Raw genomic sequence first — 14,204 nt, 5'->3', positions numbered from 1 at the left:
ACGATCCCGGTTTCCTCGCCCCTCGAGGACCGCATACTTGACGGACATGTCCCGGACAGCACTATTTCTTTAATTTATAAGAAACTGATTAATCATCGGGCTGACCTCTTGGTGCGCCTTCGGGAGGCTTGGACGGGGGATGGGGTGGAATTGGACGACGAGGACTGGCAGTCTGCACTGTCGTCCCCCAAAGAGGTCGCCATTCCAGCCCGTCTCCGGTTGGTACAGCTTAAGATTCTTCACCGGGTGTATGTGACGGGTCCTCGCTTGGTCTCGATGGGATATTCCGACGATGGGCTCTGTAAGCGGGGTTGTGGGCTCAGTGCCACCTTTCTCCATATCCTGTGGGAGTGCCGCGAGGTGGCGGACTACTGGCGCCGGGTACATACGGTTATGGGACAGGTCACTGGGGTTGTGCTGCTGCCGGAGGTGCGTCGCTGTGTCCTGAATGTGTGGGAGCCCAATGATTATAGCGCGGCTCAGACTCGGTGGGCGGCCCTGGGGAACATGATTGCCAAGAGAGATATAGCGCAGCTTTGGGGTGCCCAGCGGCCGCCCACCGTGTCAGTATGGAAGGAGAATATGGACTGGTGTATGTTCAGGGAGAAGACTGTGTATGTTGCCCGTGGTAAGCCGGGGGCATGGGGCAGAATCTGGGGGCAATGGAATGCTTATCGCGGGGGTATCTGTACGCCCCCCCTGGTGGACACCGATATCGCCCTGTCCCCCTGACCCTTGACGGTTCCGGGCACCTTTTGGAATGACTACATATGGACGTTCAGTTCCCTTGGCCCCCCCCCCCCGTCCCCAGCCTCCCGGTACTCCTTCCTTTCGTGTGCTGCTTAATGGTCTGACCTGGAGTTCCCCGGAGGAAGCCTGACCTGCGCCGTTTGTCTTTATGCCTCGCCTTTTGTTTTTCTTTTAGTTTTTTGTGTTTGTTTGATCTAAGTCTCCTGTGCCTCTAGAACTATCCGGACTCACTACGGGGCCGACCCCCGGGAACCGACTGCAGCGTTGATAAATGTATATTTCATTCTGTACTTAGCGGCCGGCCCTGGTGGTTGTAGGCCCGTGCTTGTAATCGAATTATTGTTCAATAAAAATTTTTAAAAACCAAAAAAAAAAAAAAAAAAATAGGAGAAAAACAGCGATTACACAATAACAAGAGATATTGACGCATAGCATAGCCAAGACACACGTCTAATGGGGAATGGAAGGTAGAGAGGGAATAGTAAAAGGGGTAAGGAATGCAGATAGTGTCAGGCAGACCGGCAAGGGAGGAAGTACTTCAGAGGGACAAAGTAGTCAAAGTGAGAGACAGACAAACCGGCTGGGGACCAACGATCCAAACTCCCTGTGTATCGGTGAAAGTGTACGATGAGAGGGGTGTGGGAGGCCTAAGGGGGGGGGGGGAGGAGACTAGAGGAAAAGGTCGGTCAGGCGAACAAGGAATAGTCCAGCAGCAATGAGGATTGTTCGAAACCGCCAAAGTCATGCTAGACTGCTTTTCGCAGAGCGGGTAAGCATATATATGGAGTGGCGATTGAACACGAATGATGACCATGTGTACTGTAAGAGTAAGAAATGGAAATGAGGAGAGATCTGCAGCAGACACAGGCTCTGGTGAAGAGAGCGATTGCATGTGAGTTTACAGCAATAGAAGCTAGAAACAGATGCTTACAGGATAACTATCTATTCATAGTATGTGTGGCTGTAGATGCACATGCTCTGCACAGACTTTAAAGCAATACCCCCCTGTAAGCAGTGTTTAGCCCATGGATGGTGCAGAAGCCTGAAACAAAGTTCTTAGTATTGTCAAGCCAAACATAGCCCATTGATGGTCTAGGATATCCACACAATTATTGTAAAGGTCTAGGATATCTACACAATTATTGTAAAGGCGCATGAAGTTCACTAGGTTGCTGCTTTTTCTATGTCACCAAGCGGAATGTTGGCCAAAAAAGACAAGGTTGCGCCTTTTTTGTGGCCGGAGTGTAACCTGGTTAGGGGGTCTTTGGTAGGGCTCTTTTTCTTTGTGATCGGTCTGGATCTACTTGACGATCCACCTAGCTATGCCAGCTTTTATGATGGGATGGCCCAACTAGAGTATAAAGCGCTCTCTGTTGCGGAGTCTGGGTGTGGGAAGAAGACTGGGAGTTCTATAATCTGGTTGAGGTGGAAAGGCGATACCTTGGAGAGGAACTTAGGAGTAGCTCTGACACCCCGTCCCTGCACACTTACGAGTACCTGAAGCTCACCAATGTATCTGAGGAAAGATATGGGGAAGGCCATCTTCCACAAGAGGAACTGTAAAAGGGCAAGAGTGTAGGAATTTGAACAAGGTACCTCTGAGCCTGGTGAGTACATCCAGGTTCTATACAGAGGTGGGGACACCCTGATAGGTATAATCCTTTGAGGCCGTCCATAAATGCCTTGATGAGAGGTATCCTTAATAATGAAGAATGCTCCCCGTTGTAAATGTAGGCTGCAGTAAAGGGCAGGTGTAGCTGTATAGAGGTGTAAGAGAGCCCCGACTTTTACAAGTGCAAGAGGTAACAAATTATGTCCTGGAGGGATTGCTTTAAAGGGTGCAGTTGCTTGGGTATGCAATAATGGACAAACCTTTTCTATTTTGCAGAATAACATGCTCCAATAGTATGCCTGCAGGCTTCAGGAAGGATATTTGTACACTCCTGTGGAAGGATAAGATAGCCAAACTCTAAGACCAGTTTGCTAGGTTGAGCTGTCTGGGTGCCTATTTCAGTCTTGGTTCTGCATGAAAAGGTCTGGCCTGTTGGTGAGCTCCTCGTGGGGACTGATGGATATCTCCAGCAGCATACAGTTCCAAGGCTGTCTAGCCCAAGTGGGAGCCACCAGGATGAGAGTGAGGGATGTTTGCCAAATCTTCCCTACCAGGAGGAGCAGGAAAAGCATAGGTAAATATCCCTGGCCAGCTCATCAACAGAGCACTGTCCATGGACTGAGAGTGTGGGAACCAGGAGGCAAAGTTGGGCATTTTGAATTGTTGTGGGTGGAACACAGGTCCATGTGTGGGGGTGCCCCAACAGTAGAAGCAGGAGAGTAGGACGTGTGGGTGGCGTTCCCACTTGAGGGGCAATCAGAAAAAACACTGCCTAAAGATTTCTTTATGAAGTGCTATACGTCACCGATATAAGCCCTATACAGGGTACCCTTCCCATTTATAGTACAAGATACTTGTGAGTTAGGGATATCATATTTATTTATATTATTTGATCACCATAGTAGAAAAAATATATAAAAGACAGTAACTGTCCACAAACTCTACAGACATCCTAAGCCGCACGCACACACTCTTTCAGACAAGCAGACAAACACGGACTCAAACATACTCAAACATTCCATCAGGTAGCAATGCATTAGGTAGTGCCAAACATAGTCACATAGTCCGAGAATAGTTCACATCCACAGAAAAATCAGACAATATTGGGTGATATGGAAAATCCAGGCTCAGTTGGTCATCTTTTCAAGGCACTGATAAAGTCCATAAACTGGTTTCTTCTCCATAGAAAAGATGCAAACAAAGGAGGCACAGGGGCGCCAACGCACGTTTCGGTGTCAAACCCACATATGGGTCACACCTTCTTCAGGGCGAAAAGTTCACGTGCGTGCAAAGAAAATATGAAGCGCCTGGATTAGATAGCCAGGACGATGGCCCAAAGCACTGGAGGGCAGGCAAAGAAGCTAAATGGTGCTCAGAAAGCTCCAAAGTGCGGCCAACAGGATGAATTTATCCAAATGATAATGGACGCAGCTGAATCTTCATAAGGTGAAAGGCATAACAAGAAACAGAGTTCTAGGCGATATATGGCATGGCAGGGAACAAACGTAAATACGCTTGATGCTTAGAAGAAAGATAAAACGGTGGAAATAACCATCCGAGCAGGGTCGCAGCGGGCTCACAGCCGAAACACCAAACACTTGAGGACCTGTTAATGCATCCTGATGAGAGTCAGCAAAGTTGTTGGCTTTCCTTGTAAGGTGCTATGTCAGAAGGTGTATGCCACGATGGATGGCCCAGTGCCAGATCTGTTGCGCTAGTGCTGAGAGCTGGGGAGAATGCTTATCACCTTGTTTATAAAAGGCAATACATCACTGTCATCTTCCTCATTTTGATAAGGACTACTTTGCCCCTGATGACTTACAAGAAGGCTTTGAGAGCTAGGTGTATGGCTAGGAGCTTGAGGTAGCTAATGTGGCACCACTTACATAGGAGGGACCGCATCCCCTGTATTGACATGCTGTCTAGATGCACTCCCCAGCCTGTGAGGAATTTGTCTGTTGTAGTGGTCACCTGTGGAACAGGATCTGCAAAGGACCTGCCCCGCAACAAGTTGTTACTGTACCACAACTGCAGCGACAGTTGGGCACTGGCCTCCAACCACACTAGAGCAGAGTTCTGGCCAGGGACCAGGGTTCGATTCCCGCCTCGGCGGGGCTTAGGCTCAATTTCCTCGGACCTGTCTATTCTCGCCTCGGTGCCTATTCTAATCACGGGCCCCACGCTGCAACTCTGGGCAATAGCTTGCTTAGCCTCCACACCGGCCCCAACAGCGCTAAGGATGCCTGGCTTCACCCTGGGGGTGCCCAGGAGTGGACACTTCACAGGGAAAGCCAGGAGGGGTTCCACAGCGGTATGAGTATCAGCGCCAGGAAACCGCAAAGGCGACACCGCAAGGTGGCCGTCTGGTGACAGTGCGCTCTATAAGTACCTTGACATTTTACATTTACACTAGATCCTCTCACTGACTGTTTGCTTGTGGAGCCTGGCATGGGGTACTATGGCGATGCATTAGGCCATCATTACTAAGAGGTACATTACAGTTCTGACTGAGGCGAAGACTGAGATGAAAAACAGGCAGCAGCTGCTGAAAGGCCAACACCCTCTGTTGGTTGGAGTATGCTTTGCTTGTAACTGCATTTAGGACAGAGCCCAGGAAGGGCTGATTCTGAAGGGGTTGAGGGTGGGACTTTGTGGCATTTACAGTGGATCCATGGCTGCAGAGCAGGGAGTCTGTAGCTTGAGTGTGGGCTAGGCATTGTTGTCTGCTGGTGCTCATGACTAGCCAATCGTTGAGGTAAGGGAACATAAGAGTGCTGCCCTTCTTAGATGTACAGCTACTTCCAGTAGGCACATGGTTAACACCCTTGGGGCAGTGGTGACTTATAGGGCAGTATTGTGAATTGGTAGTGTTGGGGATTTACCACAAAGCAGAGGTTTTACTGGGTGGTAGGGAGGATGGGTATAGGAAAGTAGGTGTCCTAGAGTCTAAAGTCACCATGAAGTCACCTTGCTGTAGCAGCAGGATGATGTCTTGAAGAGTTATCATGCGGAAATGATACAACAGGATGCAACTGTTGAGAGGGTGAAAGTGAGGGTTTGGAGGAGTAGTTCTAGGCAGAAGCCATGATGGCAGACTGTGAGAACCCGGGGATATCCTCCCAGCGGGGAGGAGGAAATCCTAAAGTCTTTCCCATGCATAGCCACCCCCCACATGACAGAAGGAGGAAGATGACAGTAGGTGTGGCAAGTTAGTGCTTGGAGACGGTCTCTTTACTAAGACCTATGTCGTTCTTATAGTTGCTACCCCTGAAGGAATCTTTGGTGTAGCCCCTGCTTGCCTGTTGGTAGAATGTTTGCTGCGGCCTCCAACAGCATCATAGCTGGTCAAGGGAGGTGGCCTTCGCTTCTCTCGAGATTGCTGCCTCCGAAAGTAGCTCATAGCACCTGGAGTTTGAAGGGCACCCATTGATTATGCGATGGTGGTGGGTGTCCATGATTTTCTCTAGCATCTCTTCAACCTCTGGTCCCTTCGGAGGCTCATTCCTCAGATCGGAGGGCTTCGGTCAGTGCCGACTGGAGCCAGAAGGCAGCAGAGGCCCTGGTTCAATGTCCAACTCAGACAGGAGCAGTGTTTTGCATCGGCATGAGGCCTTTGTGAAGCTAGGGATGATGTAGGTGCCAACCACACACATAACCATCTTCAGTTTTATTCTTCTGGGTTAGAGACACTGGAGGAGATGGCCTCTGGACTGGATGTGGCCTTGTGCACTGTATGTCAGAAGGGCAGGTGTCCTCTTTCTCCTTTGTGCCGAAGGGTTCTTGTTCGACTAAGATGTTGGGGTATCAGCGGTGCAATGTGGAAGCATTTTTCTGTGCAAACAATGCCTCTCCCTTTGGTACTGGAGCTATCTGTGAGCAGAAGTCAAGGGAAACTTTCACATGGGGCGTAGTTGCGGTCCAGGGAGAGTAAGAGTACAACCTTCATGGGAGTCTGGCCATGGGTACTTCTGGTAGACTAGGGAGCAGTTCTGTAAGAGTGTCCATTCCATCACCCTTAGAAGCTCAACATTTGCTGGTGTTGCAGGCCACTGAAGGGGGCATGCAGTCCGAAAAAGGGCACGGGCCCACAGCATTGAAGGACTCGATCGCTTGGAGTCTGTTTGAGGAGGGCATCAACGAAGGAAACAAACATGGTCGGTGGAGAGATTCTTATGACAGTGGCAGACTAAGTTTTTACCATGTGGGCCCATATGAAACGCAAAAGACACATCAACTCTTGAAGCCCTGTCAGTATACCTCCCATTCCAATGGTGGAAAAAACTATCTAACATTGAGTCATTGCTCATGCACATTGCATACTAAGGGAGGAGTTACAGTACATTGCATGACTAATGACTTCTTTGAATAAAAACAACTTGCAAATGCCGAACCCAACACTAGATGGCTGGAATATGCAGGGCATGTGTATCTACTGTCATATACTGCACAGTACACATCCCGATGAGGATTGAACCAGAGTAAAGACTGACATTTAGAAAATGCTAATTTATGGGTGGCTTCCCATAGAAATAGAACAAGGTGGCACAGAAAGCTTATGGAATGACACACTCTGGTCTTGGAAAGGGCAAATGCAGAATCACGTATTACACTGTGAGATCTGGTTCCCAAGTATTATGTTCTATTGACTTGTGCACGAACATTTGCAGATTTTGTTTAGAATACAATTTTATTTTTTACTAAGCTAGAGCATTGAACAATCATAATTTTGGGGGTTATATTGTAAGATACTCCGTTCCTACTTTTTCTTCACAACACTTTCTTGAGTAAGCCTTAGACTGCTCAACCATTATCCTGCCGGCGCTAATGGGATGCAAGAGGTATACAATTTTCGGGGCTCTAGTAGATCAGCCCCAGGACACCAAAAGGCAAACAGATTGAACTACCATGTATCAAAATTATTTTTATTTTTTCAGGTTTTTGGGTTGGGTTAGCAATATGAAATTACACTCGGTACACCATTTACTTGGCCATGTCTGACTTTATTCAGCTGGAAGTTTAATTCTTTCTTAACAAAAAATCCTGCTTGTCATTTGAAATGGAAAAAACTTTGCAGATTAAATAGAAAGAATTGCCATGCCATTTTGTCAATGCAGTTTAATATTAAGCCTTTTGCTGATAATTGCCGATACATGGTGTGGTCAATTCAACCACAGATGCGGCGTTGGCGTATCTAGATGACAGCTCTTCAGCTTTTGTTTGATGCGCTGTTTTTAGGACACACGTCCACATGCTTTTGTGGACAAATATTCATTTTGAAGCACCATCCTCCCCCAAGGAGAGTAACGCTAAACGTAATTTACATTCCCATTTGATATTCAGCTATAGTGGTTGATAACTCTTGAGTTGAGAATTTGAAATGGAAGGCATTCGTCTATTACTCTTAAAGTCCCAGAGCGACCCATGCAATCACAAGTGGGCTGCCACGGAAGATGCCACCACAAGGACTTCAAGACTGAATAGGCAGCAGATCATTCATCTATCAACCAGATCTGGCAGCAGCAATACCAACTTTGCTTTCTTGACGAAAGGCAAAGACAGCTTGCAGCTGTTGAGCTTCCTTCACAAAAACATAAGCACAAGCTACTGCAATTCCTGCAATGCCCACATGCACGGAAGTGCGTACACAAACAATTATATTAAATAAACAGTGGACACATAAAAACATTCAGAGAAGTGTAAATTTTGCCTGCAAACCAGAGTTACTGCATGAGCAGCAGTAAGACAAACACCAGTTTCACAGCTCTGGCAGCAGAACTACAACATTCTCTCACACAGACCACATTTGGTAAAGTCTGGATCAGAACAATCCTCTTTCATACAAAAAAATGGGAATATCTCCTAACGAACATCACAACTCCCACTTCACAAGCACTGTCTGTTGCAGTCTCATGTATTTGGTGAGTCTCGACAGCCACACCCACTCTATCCTGGCCCCACCTGGAAATATCCCATGAGTGCATTGATTTACAAATGGCAAGAACCCAGAAATCCCAGTTTCATTACCAATTATTAGATCATAACTGCGGATAGAAAGCATAACAAACCTTCTGCTTCAGCATCTCCAGTTTCATCCGTCTCTTCTTGGATGTCATCGGAATCTGGAAAAAAACAAAAACAATTATTTTCTGTACAATTTTGTCACATTTGTCATACAGAAACACTTTTGAATAACTATTACTTTAATACAATATAGCATTCTACTAGCTGTTTCGTCACTTAATACAGGAGATCTTTAGGGCCCTCATGGCACCACTAATACCAGATTTTTAGTTCGAAGTAGGTGTTCATCAATGCTCCTCATTCTTTTATCCTTTTGTACTAATCACCAATGCCTTAATTGGCCAGACTACATATGGGACAGATGAGAGGGTGCTGGAAGTGTGAGTGCTGGGGTGGTGCAGTTAGTATGCTGTGTGGTACTTACTTAATTGTAAATAAAAGGTAGTTAACTATGATATTTATCCAGTTTTACTAATTCGCAAATGAAGCATGGTCATTCAATTCATGCAGATCACAAATGATGAAAAGAATGAAATAAAGGGCGCCAAGACAAGGAAAACAATGAGAAAGTGGAGCAAGAATTGGCAAAGCCAATCGGTCTCACCTATGCAGGAGATATTGCTTTGTCAATATGTTTTAGCCATGTTGCACACCAGAGTGGCTGCTAGTTAGTGCAGTAAAGGAGAGTGGCGGAGAGTGGTGTGGGGTGGCATAGAGTGGTGTAGAGTTGAGTGGCATGGATTGGGGTAGCATTGTGCTGTGTCATGGAGGAAGAAGAGTATCGTAGAGTGGAAGGGTGTAGAGTGAAGTAGTGTCGTAGAGATGAGTGGCATAGAGTGGAGTAGAGTACAGTGGCAGTGTTAGAGTGGAGGGAGTTCAGGGTGTGGAGTAGTGTTGTAGAGCACAGTGGCATAGAGCAGAGTAAATCATCGTAGAAAGAAGGATGATGGTGTAGCCTTACGGCTAGAGCGGTCAACCTCGAAGCTGGGGAACCAGGTTCAAGTCTCGACGACGCTCAACATGCTGTGATTCTGGGCAAATCACTTAATCTCCCCGTGCCGAACAAAAACTAATGAGTCCATCTGTGACAAAACTGGTGCTCATGTAAAGCGCTCTGATACCCGATGTCCGCGTCCAGTTCGCGCTATATAAAGCAAAGGGAGTGGCACAGATTGGAGATGAGGGGAGTAGTGGAGCAGTGTGTCGTAGAGTAAAGTAGCATGGAGTGGGGTAGAGCATCGTAGAATGGAGTAGTGTCAGAGTGGCATACCATGGAGTAGGGTATTGTGGAGAGGCAGAGTGGCGTAGAGTGTCAGAGTGAAGTAGAGTTTAATGGTGCAGAGCGTCAGATTCGAGTATCGTGGACTGTTGTAGAGTGGCTTAGAGTGAAGTGGTGTAAAGTACAGTGTAGATTGGTGTAGAGTGCAGTGGCACAGAGTGCATTGTTTTGAGTAAAGTTGTAGAGTAGAAAGCACTGACGTTGAGAGCAGTGATGTACTGTGGCGTGGAGTGCAGTGGCGAAGAGTGCAGTAGAGTGGTGCAGAGTAGAATGCAGTGGCTGCAGTAGCACACAGTACAGTGGTGTAGAGTCCAGTGGCAGAGAGTGCAGTGTTGCAGAGTAGTGTTGTAGAGTGCAGTGGTGTAGAGTAATGCAAAGTACAGTGGCATAGAGAGCAGTGACAGTACAGTGGTGCAGGGAAGAATAGAGTGGACGGGAGTTCAATGAAAGAGTACAATGGTGTAGAGTGCAGTGGCGTAGTGTTGCAGAGTAAAGTGGCGTAGAGTGCAGTGGTGCGGGGTAAATTGGCTTAGAGTGCAGCGGCGTGAAGTGCATTGGTTTTGGGTAAAGTGGTGTAGAGTGCATTGGCATGGAGCTCAGTGGCTCAGAGTGCAGTGGTTAGAGGAAAAGGGCAGTGGTGCAGAGCAGAGTGGTGCAGAGCAGAGTGGTGCAGAGCAGAGTGGTGCAATGTAGAGAGGAGTGGCGCAAAATAGAGTGGCAGAGTGGAGTGGGGCAGAATAGACCAGTGGCGTAGAGGGGTGTAGAGTGGAGTTAAGTGGCGTGGCGTGGAGTGGTGCAGGAGAGAGTCAGTGGTGATGAGGACAGTGGCATTGAGTGCAGTGGTACAGAGCAGCTTAAATAGGCGTAGAGTGGATTGGCATAAAGTGCACTGGCATACAGTAGAGTCGTACAGAGTAGAGTGCATTGGCTTAGAGTACACTGGCAAAGAGTGCAGAGTTGTAGAGTGGCATAGAGGAGTGGTGAAGAGTGGAGTGGCCTAGATTGGAGTGACCTAGATTGGAGTGGTGTAGAGCGCAGTAATGAAGACCTCAGTCTATGAATGCATAGCAAATACGAGAAAAAAAAAAACGAACAAGATATAAAAGCCTGCTTACAGAAATCGAGCACTGGTGGAAGGATACTGTAAATTTAGCACAGGAGGAAGGATAAGGTAAATAGCATATGGGGCATGGAAAGGACAAATTCAAGCTGGACAGCCTAAAACAAAGCCAGCAAATAGAAACCAAGCAGATGTGAGTTACAAACCACAAAGGCAATGGTAGGAATGTATTTCCAGGGACGTTTTCAGAATGTCCCCAAGATTTTGTTGACAAACCACACAGCTGCGCTGCCTGGTAGGCTTCGACCTAGAAATCAACCAGGAAACTAATGCGTTTGTGTTTCCTTTACATTATATGGAGGTTGCTCAAGAACAAAAGAAACATTTATGTTGTTAGAGATATCATTGTTTTACATTTTATGGGGATATAAAAACAGAATACAAATATTGTGTTTATGCACAATGACCAAATAATTACATACAGACAAAACAAGATTAAAACAGCTGGGTTAATAACCACAGCTTGTTTATTTTTTGAAACTTTTTTTTAAACTAATCAGGACAATAATAAACTTGCGCTTCACTGCAAAGCGAAAATGCCAATCACCAGACCGGATTCAAGATGAGAGATCATAATGACAATTAGTGCCGTACCAAATGCATACAATCATTCCATACAAGGGTAAGATTAATTAGTTACCATTATGAATATATTGCCTTGACCCAAACGAAAAGAAGTTTGTCTTTTTGTAGGATGTGCAAACGTATGTTACCTCGAAGGAGTGCGACTTGAATTAAATGTTAAATAGGTATTTAGAATTTGCATTATAATTTATTAACAGCATTAATGAGAAAGGTTGACATGGCACCCCAATGGTTCGCTCACATGCTTATGAATATGGAATAATAACAACTGACAAGAGTGGTTATCGTTTTCGCTGCACATAACAATCAACTGTATACAGAGGAGGTACCTCAATATGTCTCTAATATGGAACGGGACTTTAAAATAAAGGTTTGCAGACCCGCTGTCAGTCGGAACTGTCAAAGCAGTCTCCAGATACCTATAAGTGAACAGGAGATTGTGAGGCTATGAGTTTGATGAAGATGTGCAATTTATATTGGTTGGATAGGTTTCTAAACAAATTTCATGCCAAATATTATTACAATAGTAGTTTTGATCTAGATCCCCATGTATACTGAGATTTTGATTCAATGTACAAAGCCAAAATTGATGACATCAGCTCTATTCACTTTTCAAAACCGTTCAGTCCCAAAACCAGACACAGTCAGGGCTCAATGCACTGTTTACTGGCCCCATATCTTTTGGAAAGCTAAACCTTAAAATAACAACTAGGATACAAAATTTTAGGTTGCACAGTACTACGTCTAACTTTAACTCATCAAAAACATGCTTCAATAAAGGGAGATATGGTCTTTCGAAAAGATCTAGACCATAAGAATGTTTTCAATAAACACTGATATCTCTAGTGCAGCAGTTAGACTGGATGAGGGAAAGGCATTTGACAGGGTTCGGTTTATTTTGAAGTCACTGGAAAGTTTCCACTGCCTGACTTACTTTATTAGTCTGATTTTCAACCGTAAGAATGCAGAGCTTAAATCTTTATTACTTGTGTCAGTCTCTATGTAATCGCTTAAAGTTCATACTCCTATAGGGAGTGTTTGGTAGGGCCAATGTTGGCGTATGAAAATAACGTTTTGTTACTGCTCTCCATGCCTGGACGTTCCGTACACCAACTGCTTGTCGTTAGGGTATAGTCTCAAGTTATGAGCAGAACTTATCCAAGGTTGAGGCTATGCATACTTCCAATCGATCATTTTAAAGAATTGCCAAATCAAATACCCCCTCCCCTCCAGAAGGAGATCTAACATGTGGGGTTAAATATTTTACCCAATTCTATAAATACTGTAATGTTTAATCTTAGCAGTTGCCTGGTCCATGTGAAGGACTGTAACAGATAGTCTGATCTTAATCTTTCATTGTAAGGTAAAGACACTATCAAGGAAAAATAAATTAGATTTTGCACAAAATCCTATATCAAGTTCGCCGAATACCACACGGGTTATCAAAGAAATATACTCATCATCAACATAACTTTATTCGATTCTTGTGAATCATAAAAGTTTGCATACAAGATATATATAAAAATACAGTTAAAAACATTTATTAAAAATGAACATATTCTCCAATTATTATTAATATACCAGCAAAACTCAGTTTTAAAATGATCCCAACCTTCGACAACACAATTTATACATTTAATTGATTCTTAAAAGGACCTACAAGAAATATAAAATTTCGCTTCCTTTCACAGTTCATAGCGTTTTCGGATTGAAAGTGCTATTCTAATTGAACTAAGCACTGCACTACACATTGCATCCGTAGATAATGATCTCAAATGATCAAAGCACTCCATATAGGAACAAGGCTGAATAGCTTTCAATAAGGGCTTTATAAAGCGTGCGCTAGGTACTGCATACAATGAACAAAACAGTGCATTGTGCGCGGTTTGGCCATATTATTGCATGGACAGGGGGCTAGTCTCTCACCAACCAACCGGTTTAGGATAGGCTGCTAAAAGTGCAACGTGCCAAGTCTTAGTCTAGTCATCAGAAAAAGCGATTGTACGTGCAAAGTAAAAGACAGGTAAAATTGCTGATGATTTAGCATCCAACATTCCCCGATCCTGGTTAGAAATACTTATTTCAATACGGTATGCATTTTTAATAACCATTTTCCAGATGTTCTGAATAATTTCTGAGTTATTATAATATTCTTCTAGTCCAATCTTACGGAAGGTGTTATTGACATACGATAGCCGAGGGAGTGACATTGCATTGTCCATGTTCATACAATCCCCAAGTATACTCCTAGGGAATATTAGGTCTTCTGAGGACCAGATTTTCCCTCATAGGATGAGTTGGCCAATACTTATTCTGTATTTCACATATTGCAGGCCCACCTCAGAATGGCATAATAATGTTGGTGAGTTACTAGGAACCATTAATAATCTTTTTAAAAATATATTCTCTAAAATCTGAATCTGGTAGCTCTTATGATAACCCCATACTCCAGCCCCGAAGGTAGCTACAGATTAACATTTTGATTTATATAAAGTTATCATCTCTGCTACCGGCCTGTGTCCCAATTTGCAGGAAAAAAGGAAAATCCCCTTTATCAGTCTGCTATTCTATTGGGCACTTACCATAACGAGGTCATCCCAGTTTAATTTATTGCTAAAACATTACCTAAGTAAAACTGGGCACCTTCTCAATAATTTTTCTCTTTACCATACATTTCTTGGTTTTAGTTTTCTTTGGGCCGCAGACCATGACGAATGATTTGCAAAAATGTACATTGAAGTCCAGGGCTAACATAAAATCAGTGAAGGCGGTAAGAGCTTTTTGTAGGCTATTGGCCGTCAAGGTCATTAAGACTATCATCGGCATATGATAGCAAG

At 44.8% G+C, this 14,204-nt stretch overlaps 1 protein-coding gene across 8 annotated transcripts in view; it reads right to left on the bottom strand.

The window, feature by feature from the left end:
* The window catches only part of ASPH (aspartate beta-hydroxylase), a 675,802-nt gene that overhangs the window by 412,646 nt on the left and 248,952 nt on the right, over positions 1-14,204 (bottom strand). For all 8 annotated transcript variants that reach the window (XM_085605545.1, XM_085605551.1, XM_085605546.1 and 5 more), the window contains one exon: positions 8,428-8,481. In XM_085605545.1, coding sequence (XP_085461671.1) covers positions 8,428-8,481 — 54 coding nt within the window. The remainder of the gene's footprint in view (positions 1-8,427; positions 8,482-14,204) is intronic.

Source organism: Triturus cristatus, chromosome 5_1 (genome assembly GCF_964204655.1).
Source record: "Triturus cristatus chromosome 5_1, aTriCri1.1, whole genome shotgun sequence".
Classification (NCBI taxonomy): Eukaryota; Metazoa; Chordata; class Amphibia; order Caudata; family Salamandridae; genus Triturus; species Triturus cristatus.
The sequence above is the reverse complement of the archived record's forward strand: the minus strand, read 5'-3'. Positions and strand labels throughout refer to the sequence as shown.